We start from the raw sequence: 12,306 nt of genomic DNA, 5'->3' as shown, positions 1-12,306 counted from the left end.
GGGAATTAAATCTGAAAAGTTTAAGTGCAGTGTGGGACAGATCAGTCTGCCATTATAAATTGTTGAAAGTTTAGTGTGAATAGAATGGACATAAGGCAAGGTGTTAAGATTGCTATACTTCATACGAACCAGTGCCTAATTGTTCTGTCTTTAAAAGATTAATGCTTTGCTGTAATGGGAGTAGGTTGTGATAAGATTAACAACATTACAAGACAGTCTTCAGAGCTCTGTCTTCCTCAACAACACCACCCTCTGCCCTGCCCAGACATGCGCGCACATATATGCATACACACTTACACGTGCACACAAATGGCAATTCCTTCAAGGATCAAAATGCCATATTATGAGAGATTAGATTTCATATAACCTCTTTGAATTTGGGAAAGACTCTTCAGCCCAGTTTTCTTTCATGGGTGATATATAAACAAGCCTTACCAGAAATAAGCATGACGCCCAATCAGCTTACACAGGTGTAGAATCGAATGCAATTCTGAATGCTTCTAGTAATCAAAACGAACTTCCAGTGCTAACAGCCAAGGTGGGCACATGGAAAGTATCCATAGAATACTCCCCACACCATTACCTTTTCAACAGATACAGTGGGGTATAAATTGGAGAGGACACAAACAACCATTTGAACTATTTCAATGCCTTTAGTAAGTAGCAATTTCATAACCTTACAATCTATTTATATTGTAAGAAGAACCAACTATTCTGCTTATTTTTAAATTTGTAGAATCATACATGCTTGAGCTATTATGGGTTGACTTTGTGTTGAAGGCAAAATGAGGCAAGACAATTATATTCATGCTCCAGTGGTGTTTCCTAGCAGATCTAAGTGTCTTAGCAACACCTGTTATGCCCTTAGGAAGCCATGGCAGATTTCTTCAATGCTCAGATGCGCCTTGCTGGGTTGTCACAGGCTCCAGGGAACCCTGTATTGGCTGTGCAAATCAACCAAGATAAGAACTTTGCTTTTCTAGAGGTAAGTCCATTGCCTCAGTCTCTTCCTAATTATTTCTTAAATGAGTTTTTATTTTCATTAGATAGAGTGAGTTATCAGTTGCTTCAATGGGACAAAAATATCTGAGTCTAGTGATAATTGTTAATCCTTATTTTTGAGAGGAAAGCTGCTATTGAGTAGATAATTCATCGCATTGTCTTGGTCTAATTCTTTTAGAAGGCAGATACATTTTAAATTTTGAACAATATATATTTGAAATGGTAGGCAATAATCTAATTGAATGGTTGAAATGGACTGCTGATTTGAGAACTCAAATCAGTTTAGGGCAGTAACTGAGTATGCCGCTAATGCTAGTATATCTTTCCATAGATAATAGGTCCAAAACTGTTCTCAGTATTCCAGATATGCTCTGATGAGTGCCTTGTATAGTTTTAGCAAGATGTCCTCGTTTTTATACTCCTTTTGAAATAAAAGTCAACACTCCATTTCTTTCCTATTACCCGCTGAATTTGGATGCCAGATTTTTGTTGTTTTCTGCAGTCTTTCTCCATTTAAATAATGTTCATCTCTATTCTTCCTTCTAAAGTGCATAACCTCACATTTTCCCACATTATATACAAACTGCCAATTTTTGTCAAATCACTAAACCTGTCTATAACCTTGTGTAGACATTGTCATCCTCATCACTTGTTTTCCCACCTATTTTTGTGTTAGCTGTAAACGTCATTCATGCTAATGTACTACCATCAACACCATAGGTTCTTATTAAATAGCCTTGTGTAATACCTTCTCTTTTTTAGAAATCCAAATATATTACATCTACTCGTTTCCCTTTGTCTACCCTGCTTACTACCATCTCAACGAATTCTAAATCTGTCAAGGATAATTCCAGCTTCATGAAATGATGCTGACTGTTTGATATTATGGATTTCTGAATGCTCTGTCATTACATCCTTTATGATGGACTCTGATATTTTCCCAATGGCAGATGTTCAGTGAACTGATCTGCTCTTTGTCTCCTTCACTTTTTGAATAAGCATGTTTCAATGGCAATTTTCTAATTATCTGGGGCTTTTCCAGAATCTGAGGATTTCTAGAAGATTACTGCCAATGTATCAACTACCATTGTAGCTTCCTCTAATATCCTAGGATGCATCCCAACATGTCCAGGGGACGTATCAGCTTTTAACATTATTAGCTTCCCTAGTTGGTACCTTTTCTTTTTAATGATAGTTATTGTGCTTATTTCCTCCCCATCTTTTGCCTCATGATTTTCTATTTTTTTGGGATACTATTAATATCCTCTATTATGAAGATTGATGCAAGTATTTGTGCACCACCTCTGCCGTTTCCTTGTTCCACATTATTATCTTTCCAGCCTCATTCACTAAGTGGTCTATTTATGCTTTGGCCTCAGTCTTCCTTTTTGAAAAGTAAGTATAAAGTGTGTGTGCGCAGAACGTTGTGCATGTGCAATAAAAAAACCTTTTGGACATGTGGAGGCATAGCTTTTCATTAATCTAAAGAAGCTCTTATTGCCTGCTTTTGCTAATTTACCTCGGTTATGTTTTTGATCATCTTTTGGCTTTTAAAACTTTACTGGTCCATTAATATTTTGGCCTACCATTAATTTTTGCCATATTGTATTTTTTTTCTTTCAGTTCAATACAGTCATTAGCTGCTTTGGTTAACCATGGTTGGTTTATCCCTTTCCTAAAAATCTTCCTTCCTCACTAGGATATTTCTTCATTGTGAGGAATGAACTATTTTCTTGAAAGTCTTCCATTTTTCAGCAACTGTCTTGTGCGCTAAACTCCTTGCCATGTCCACTGTAGCCAGATGTACCGTTATTCCTTCCCTATCCCTTAAGTTTAGCACACTTGTTTCTGCCCCCTCAAACTGATGCTAAATCCCACTAAAATACCTATTCTCTCTCCAGATCTCTCCAGATCTCCCCACCCCATCCCAACCCGACCATCACCATTACCATAAAATTTAGTTTAAACCGCTTCCTACAATTTGAGAGGACACTGGGGCCAATGCCCAGAGAACAGAAACTCATTCCTCCCACACTGATCCTTGAGCTGTTCATTGAACTCCTTGACTTTACCACATGCTAGTTTGCCCATGGTTCAGAATCCAGAAATTATTATCTTAGCGATTCTGCTTTTTAATTTAGCTTCTAACTGTTCAGTATTTCATTAAGCTGTAGTCCTATCAATGTCTTTGGTACCAATGTGGATGACAACAACTGTATGCCCTCCCCTCTGACTCCCAAGTTTGTCTGTCGCCCTGAGGAGATGTCCTTAACTCTGGTGCAAGGCAGACAGCACAACCATCAGGACTCTATCCCTCAGCTGCAGAGATCAGTATCTAGCCCCAATCACAACTACATTCCTATTTTCTCCACCCACATCAATGGTTCCATATACCACAGTGCTATGGTCAATTCACTCAATCTCCCTGTAGGCTGTGCTGCTGTTCATGTGTCTTTCAAGAATTTTGTAAATGTTGCATAATCACAAGGGTCAAGGATCCTCAAAAGTTTACCCTTTGGTTCCTCATGCTGGCCTCACCTGCAGCATGTCCCTGTTCTTGATCACAGAACAAATCTGCATCACCTATTCTGAGGCGTGTGACCACCTCCTTGGACCAGCATCCAGGGGAATGCCCAGTATCTGCAGTACAAATTTCAGGTCCACAACTCAGATCCAAAATTGCTCAACTTGCAAATAAGATCAAAAGACATATGAGCAGAAATTAGGCCAATCAGCCTATTGAATCTGCTGCACCATTCAGTCATGGCTGATATGTTTCTCAACCCCATAACCCTTGATGTTCTTGATATTCAAGAATGTCCCAATCTCAGTCTTAAATATAGTCAGTGACCTGGTCTCCACAATCTTCTGTGGCACTGAATTCGAAAGATTCACCACTCTGGTTAAAGAAGTTTCTCCTTATCTCTGTTCTAACAGGACTTCCCTTTACTGTAAGGCTGTGCCCTCGGGTTGTAGTCTCTCCTACCAATGGAAACATCTTCTGTGTCTAGGCCTTTCAGTCTTCTGTATGTTTCAATTAGATCCCCCCTGCCATCCTTCTCAACTCCACAGAGTATAAACCCAGAGTCCTCAAACATTCCTTATATGTTAAGTTTTTCAATCCTGGGATCATTCTCGTAAACCTCCTCTGATCATGCAACAGGGCCAGTACATCCTCCCTGAGATATTGGGCGAAAAACTGCGACAATACTCCAAATATGGTCTGACCAGAGCCTCAGAAGTACATCCCTGCTTTTATAATATCTCAAAATAAATGTCATAATTGCATTTACCTTCCTAACTACTGACTCAACCTGCAAGTTTACCTTGAGAGAATCCTGGACTAGAACTCCCAAGTCTCTCTGTACTTTAGTCTTCCGAAATATTTCCCCATTTAGGATATAGTCCATGCCTGTATTCGTCCTATGAAAGTGCATGACCACACACTTTCCCACATTACCACTACTTTACCCACTCTCCTAACCTGTCCCAATCCTTCTGCAGCCTCCCCGCCTCCTCAATGTTACCTGTCCCTCTACCTATCTTTGTATAATCTGCAAACTTAGCCACAATGTACACAGTTTCTTCTAGATCATTAATATATAAAGTGAAAAGTTGCGGTCCCAACATTGAGCCTTGTGGAACATCACTTATCGGCTGCTATCCTGAGAAGGGCCCCTTTGTCCCCACTCTGCTTCCTGCCAGATAGCCAAGCTTCTCACCATGCTAGCACCTTCCCTCTGACACCATGGCTCCTTATTGTACTCAGTAGCCTCCTGTGTGGCACCTTGTCAAAGGACTTCTTCAAATCCAGGTAGGTAACATCCATTGGTTCTCCTTGGTCTTACCTGCTCATTACTTTCTCAAAGAATTCTAACAGATTTGTCAGGCATGACCACCCCTTAATGAAGTTAACAATCCCACAATGCCAGGTTAGAGTCCAAGAGGTTTATTTGGAAGCACTAGCTTTCGGACTGCTGCTCCTTCATCAGGTGGTTGTGTGAAACCATGCTGACTTTGCCCTATTTCACTACAAACTTCAGAATACTTCTGAAATTCCAAGTATTCAGAAATCTCATCCCTCATAATGGATTCCAGGATCTTGCCCATGCCTGAGGTTAGGCTAATCGGTATGTAATTTTCCGTCTTTTGCCGTACTCCCTTTTTAAACAGAGGTGTCAAATACTTGCTACAGATGGATGACATCCAACTGTTCCAACATGCAATAGTTGCACACATCACCTGACCTGCCATTTCTATTGTCCATTATTTGATTTATTAATTAATCAGTCTAGTATCCCTGCTCTTTATTCTTTTGCACACCACTATCAATCTTATACTTAACAACCTTCTTTTAAAAAGAGAAACAAAAATCTAGACCTAAATGCAGACTAGCGACCTGAATGCAAACTAAAGGCTTGCTTTTACTTTAAAGAGTAGAGGTACTCACGAATCCAGTACACCAGTCAGCTGCTTCGTCGCCGTAAGTTGGCGACTTGTATGCTCCCAGCAAAGAGGCCAGTTGGTCACTTAATGAGGATCCACTTACAGCTGGTTTAAGTAATTGCTCTCACTGCAAGCCTGGAGGGTGGAGGGGCACTGCTTCAATGTATCACCAGAAAACGTTAAACAATATATTTCAGGTTAATGCCAGCTACAAGCTAACTAAACTTAATTCAAATATTTAGGCTTTTCCCCCAGTAAATGTACGCACTCAGTCCTAGGATGCCATGCAAGGCAATTCAGAAATTACAACTTTTTAGACTGACAAAGGAGAACAAGAATCTTCAGGAGTTGAGACTCCTTGAGATAGTTCTAGAATAATTTAATGTCTACTCGAAGGACAACATAAAATGGCTTTGTGAAATGTGTTTTTGATTGCGCTAAAGAAAAAGCAGAATGTTTTGTCATAAGTTTTTGAGTACTCTCTTGTTATGAAGGTAGTGTTCAATGTTGCTTTTAAGCGCTTGTTCCAGGAAGGTGGTGGTTAACCTTGAGAGGGTTCAGAAAAGATTTATAAAGATGTTCCTGGGACTGGTGGGTTTATGTCATAGAGGCTGAATAGGCTGGGGCTTTCTTCCTTGGAGTGTTGGAGGCCGAGGGGGTGGCATTATAAAATATAAAATCGTGAGGGGCATGGATAGCGTGAATAGCCAAGGTATTTTACATAAGATGGGGGAGTCCAAAATTACAGGGCGTAGGTTTGAGGTGAGAGAAGGATTTAAAAAGGACCAGAGGAGTAACTTTTTCCACAACGAGGTTAATGCATGTATGGAACTAGCTGTCAGAGAAAGTAGTGGAGGCAAGCAAAATTACAAATTTAAAGTGCATCTGGATGGGTATATGAATAGGGTTTAGAGGGCTCTGGGCCAAGTGCTGGCAGATGGGACTAAGTCAAATTGGGATGTCTGGTCGACATGGACAAGTTGGACCAAAGGGTCTGTTTCCATCCTGTATGATACTATTTAAAACGTATTGAATGTCTTTTCAAAAGTTGTTGGTTGCTATTGAAAATGAAATATTGCCGATAGGATTGAGATGAATTGCTCTTAAGTTTCTCTTTTACCTCCTGTATAAATGTCAGATGTTTATCAATATCTTAAGAGTACAGGGATGGTTTTGCAGCTTTACCTAGAATATTTCTTCAGCTCAGGTCTGCACCATCTAAAATCAATAAAGTGATTCATGATTCATTGTCTCTTTTGTGTTTTTTAATAAACATGGTATCTTCTACCCCTGGTCTTTCTAGTTCCGTTCAGTTGATGAAACTACACAAGCCATGGCATTCGATGGCATCATCTTCCAGGGTCAGTCTTTGAAGATCCGACGTCCTCACGATTACCAACCTCTGCCAGGCATGTCTGAGCAACCTTCTTTCCATGTTCCAGGTCCGTCAAAAAATGCAACATCTGTGTGCTGGACTTCCTTTGCAGGTTTAAGTATACTGCATGCATCAGATGTAATGTCAGGTCACCAAAACGTTATTCACATTAGCTATTTGTTGGCTAAAATAGAAACAAAAATTAAAATATTCGAACAAATGTTTAACAAAAACAAAATTGGAAAAAATGCAGATACTATTGCAAACAAAATGCAAGGAAAGTCAGTGTCAGAACTCGCACAACAGAATTATAATTCTGTGGATGAGAAACTCCGTGACTATCTGACTCGGAATGTATAAACACTCTGAGTTGAAACTTGGTCTAAGGAAAATTATGTTGACATCATAATGACACTAAAAAGAGTCAGAAAATGTTGTACAACACTGTTCTTGTTACCTAAGGTAATTTTTTATACTCTGTGGAGGATGGTGGGTTAGTTCCAATAATGTAGAGTTAAGTCCAGATTATTTGAACCTTGTGTATGGAGGCTTCCCTCCCAGGACACTGCTGACTTTGCTCGACTCCCATAGTGGAAAATGCTACGCAACAGTCATCAAGCTGTGTGGCTGCAAAACTAGCAGTACTACAATCTCACAAGGTGCAGAGTACTTGGTCTGACTTGAATAAGTGGCTAAGCATCTTTAAGCAAGTCACTTAAGAGAAAATGTGGCAATGGTTTGGCTAAACCCCTGTTACCTCCAATATTAGATGCTGTAAAATTAAACAAAATAATTTGAATGGAGACTAAGTATTGATCGTAAATGGGTTCAGATAATGTTTAAAACATAAAAGCTATTGGCTTCCATTATTTACGGTTTGAAATTTGAAAGCAAAATACTGCTTTAGCTTGTTCGGGATGGGGTGGTGGAGAAAATACACTTTATGAAAAGAATTCACCTTCACTTTTGCTCTTTTTTCTCTTTTTGTTTTGTTTTTTTTCCTCTTGCCTTTCGAACATTTATTTCTTTCTCCCTGTTTCCTTTCGACATTTTCTCAATTTTTTTCTTCATTTTAATCTCTTCCATCCTCACCGGTTCTTAATCCCTGCAACTATTAAAAGTTCACTCACTTGTGGATTTTGGAAACCTGCAGAGTCTTTATGTTCCGGTTTGGAGCAGCTGGCGCAGCAAGATTCTACGCCAGCCTGGGAACGTGCGCATGTGACTAGGGCCACATTCGCAACACTGTAAGTCAGAAGGTTTTACCAGTTACGCTTCTGCTTTCCTCTGACCCATACGTGGCTTGCTTTTTTCTTTAACAAGAGGGGTGAGTTCATTCAAATTAAGGTGCAGGAAGAAACTTCCAACATACGCTTTCATAAGTATTCCATAAATAAATATATATACACTTATTGTTCTCCAAGACAAAACTTGCTCAAGGTCCATTATCTGAACCCTTCCTTTATCCCTACTGCAAATCTAAAGGTGGCTCAAGTCCCCATCATGGCTAACATCATCCATAAGTATCATCAGATCTGCAACTGCACTTATGTACCACATGGAAGCAGATCATCTCTCTTCTAGGGTATAGTTTCTGTGTATCTCATTGCAAACATGTCTTCCTATCCACTAAGTAGAAGTCTCCATGGTGATTCAGACATTCTGAATCCCTTACCTACCTCCCATCAAGAGGTAAAATGTTTTGTGTGACCCTGATATTTTTCCTTCCTTACATTTTTTTAAGTATAACATGTACAACTTAATAACCCTTACTCCCATACGTTCTAGTCCAGGATGTTTATATTGGCATGTTTTCTTTCTCTTATCTCTCTATAGGTGTTGTCTCCACAGTCGTTCCGGATTCTCCACACAAGCTTTTCATTGGCGGTTTGCCCAATTACCTCAATGATGATCAGGTAGCTATAGATGCAACCCACTCGGAGAAAGCTGACAGTGTGGTTCTGCTCTTTCTCCTCTTCAATTCATATAACCCAAGCTGCACTGATTTGTGCCACTGACCAAACATCGTTGGCCTGATAGTTATGTAGCAGTGATTGACTATTGAAGGTGTCAGCTTTCTCCAATGCAATTCCAAATTGGTTTTTGAAGACTTTTTCTTTAATCACTATTGGTTTCTATGAGCTGGTGTAATTGGATCAGTCCTTATATCGAGGAGTTTCAAATTAGATTTATAGATAAACCCTTTCTGGGAAAATCACTGAGCAGTATATCTGTTGGTTTATGGTAAAGGCAATAGACAAATTGGATTGTTGCCTGTTTTGGAGTTGATAATAGCAACGTTTATTTTTAATTGCTCTACTTTCTCCCCAGTTTTTTTTTTAAATGCAAACTTGCTCGTGTTAAAATGGCTGGCTGAAAATTTGTTACCTAGTAAATAAAAACAACATTTTTGTTCGAGCAAATTGCACTGGCTTCCTTTTGCAGCAAGGTAAATAGCAACTTGGGCTACTGAAGAGTGACAGAACATCTTCACGATGCAGATCTGCAATAACACCGTCACAAATGAAATCAGTTCTGTATCAATGCTACTGGAAGATACTTTGCATTTTAAGGGAGCCTTTTCTCACCCCTTTGCAGGGATTTCCTCCTGTTTTCCCTTTTTAGGATTCCTGAATTTGGCTTCAATTTTCTTTTTAATATTTCAATCATTTGTAAATTAGCCTAGGTATTTTAAATTGTAGAACTTCCACTTTGCCAACATGGCATATTTTTGCAATGGTAAAGTCTTTTTTTTTTGTTTTAGCCCCATTTTCTTTTCACAGCAGTTCAGTTTTTACAGGTTTTAGATTCCTAAACCGTTCGGCACATAAAGGTGAGATGAAATTACAGTCACTTTCTATACTTATGATATGTAGTGTTAAAAACACTTGATAAATTTGTGTAGTTCAAGCTTGCTTTTACTATAAAATTGCCCTTGAAGGATCATATCAAGTTTTTTTTTATTGAATAGTCCTTTTAATTTAAAATAGAGGTGGGCAAAGGGCACTTTAGTCTTTGGGCTGAAAATTAATTGTTGGATCCACTTGTACTTACAATCCTGACCAGCACATCTATTTTTGTTTATAAATTTTTTAAAAAATACGTGAATGATTTTAAGCACCTTCTGACTTTTTTCCCCTCCTTTAGACTGGATTATATGCAAGTTTTTATGAATACAAATATACAAAATTAATTTTGATAGTCTGAAAGAATAATTTAATGCATGCACTAGATTCTAACTGTTGCAAGTAAATTCAAAGCTGGAAGTGAAATGATTGTACCAGTGCCCAAATGGATTGGCAACTGATTGTAATGACTGAGTGTAAGCCACAGATTTGAGGCTTTAAATACAAGAACTCTCAAGTCTTTTAAGAACCCAACACTGTTCAGCTTCATGTAGAATTTATTAATTGACAGGTGGAAGTTTGCACAGTGACTGCTGTATTTTAAAAAAAACTTTGAATTTACTTTTCCATGTGCAAGAACTGGATCAGTATTAATTTCAAGCCCTAATGTATGTGCCTTGCACAAGTACATTTTTTTAGTTTCTTCAGGTAACTCTCTTCACTGGATAGTCCAATTGTGTTCATAGCAAACCTTTGCTTAAAGTGCACATTTGCTTCCTAATTCCAACCTAAATATTTAATACATTTCAAATATTTTGTAAAGTTAAAAACATGATATGATCCTGGGCAACACTTATTAAATTCTTTAGCTGTCTTAACCCTCACCTAAAACTCGGGGCGGGGGGACAATTGGAGAAATGGGTATTAAATTTGTAATTGATTTTCGACATTAGTCTGAAATGCACGGTTTAATGAGAACAGGGAGTTTTATTTTCTAATTCTAAATTTATGAGCCAGTATTATACTGACTCCTTCCTTTGTAGTCACTGCTGGTTGATACTCATGGCTCTTTCATTTTTGTTCCCCCACTTTGTCCCCAGCTAGGGGCCTGTAAGATCGTAAGTCTTGGCGCATAGTTTGTTCAGTAGTACTGATCTACTGCTGCCATGCCAACCTGTAAGACAAGGCAAGTAAGAGCTCATGTCCCGCACTCGGATACCCTCGGAGCCAGCTGCTCTGCTCTGCCCTCAACTCTAGGACCTGCCCAGCCTTCCTTGGAGCATTTGCTGGCTTTGAGGGTAGACCTAAACAAAGAGAAAACAAATATAATCTTGTTTTTGGTACAAATGAATGAACCACTTTAAGGAGTGGTATAAATAGTCCACATAGACCAATGATATGTGTCTGAGGGAGGTAAGAGTTTTTATTCCTTTTTCTTTTTTTCCAGCTTTTTATAGTCGAGGATTGTTTAAACTATTAAGTTTTCTGTTGCTTTATGGAGCCTTTTTGGTTTTGGGAGATAGCTTTGAGACTAGTTTCTCAATTGCCTTTATTAACCCCTTGAGAACCAGTTTTATTTTATGCTGTTGATTTTCTTAATGTTTTCCTCACTTTTCAATCACTTTGAATCCTTAAAATATCAAGCCACAATTGGAAGCCACATGAACATTTCTTGGGCAATTAGAGAGAAAATTCTATGATTGATTTTGGTGCAGGTAGTCCTCAATGGGTTAATATGAAGAACTGAAAAGACCTCTGTTTATTTAAAAAAAACATGTCTGGAGTCCAGAGTTCTGAAAGAAATAAAAATACCTGGAATTCGATGGCATTTTGATGTAGGATAAAGCATCTGAAAGATGTATGACTCCTAGTAAAGGGAGTGCCTTGAGAGGTGTTCAAATTCCAGTGCTGTGAAAGGACAAAAAAAAATATAAAACATGCCTTAATGTGTCCTTTGGGATAACAAGTTAATGCATTTCCTGAAATTCCTGACAGTTTTCAATAGCGGTATTAACATGTCTAAAATAAATTGGCTGTATAATAACCCTGTGGGCTCATTTCAATGCCCTGGTTTTTCTTCAAGATTTAAATCTAAGGTAATAATACTTCTGAAATTCTGTAATTTTATTAAGTTGAGCCAGTGTGTTTTCATCTGTAATCAATTTCTTGTCTGATCATATAACTATCCTGATTACATTTTAAATTTAATAATGTCCTTTTCCTGTTGGACCTGTTTTTGGTTCCAGACCATTGATTGTATAAAGGAAGTTTCCTTATTTTTAACAGAAGTAAAGTGCTCATGCGATTATAGTAATTGTTGGTTGGCGTTTCCAAGTCTTATGCATCTTCTCAGTACTTTTGGAATCACCATTGTGATTGACAGCTCATACAGTAGCGATGCCATTACACTTGAATATATTCTATAGGCCACCAACTAGTTGGAAAGATATCAAAGAGTAAATATGAAAGAAAATTATACACTTAATGCTAAGGTCCTAGGGAATGTTGCTGAGCAAAGAGACCTTGGAGTTCAGGTTCATTGTTCCTTAAAGTGGAGTCACAGGTAGATAGTGAAGAAAACTATTGGTATGGTTGGCGTTATTGGTCAGTGGATTATGCATAGAAGTTGGAAGGTCA

At 38.5% G+C, this 12,306-nt stretch overlaps 1 protein-coding gene across 4 annotated transcripts in view; it reads left to right on the top strand.

The window, feature by feature from the left end:
• The window catches only part of LOC122562014 (splicing factor U2AF 65 kDa subunit-like), a 54,322-nt gene that overhangs the window by 26,353 nt on the left and 15,663 nt on the right, over positions 1 to 12,306 (top strand). Inside the window, exons 5-7 of one of the 4 annotated variants that reach the window (XM_088000449.1) lie at positions 873 to 985; positions 6,752 to 6,935; positions 8,660 to 8,739. In XM_088000449.1, coding sequence (XP_087856575.1) covers positions 873 to 985; positions 6,752 to 6,935; positions 8,660 to 8,739 — 377 coding nt within the window. Of the gene's footprint in view, positions 1 to 868; positions 986 to 6,751; positions 6,936 to 8,659; positions 8,740 to 12,306 lie in introns of all 4 variants that reach the window. The other 3 variants (XM_043714407.2, XM_043714409.2, XM_043714408.2) reach the window with 3 other exon arrangements.

The sequence above is a fragment of the Chiloscyllium plagiosum genome, unplaced genomic scaffold (assembly GCF_037043375.1).
Source record: "Chiloscyllium plagiosum isolate Xiang-an unplaced genomic scaffold, Cpla_swu_hap1 HiC_scaffold_25, whole genome shotgun sequence".
NCBI lineage: Eukaryota > Metazoa > Chordata > Chondrichthyes > Orectolobiformes > Hemiscylliidae > Chiloscyllium > Chiloscyllium plagiosum.
Note: the sequence above shows the minus strand (reverse complement) of the source record. Positions and strands in the feature narration are given on the sequence as shown.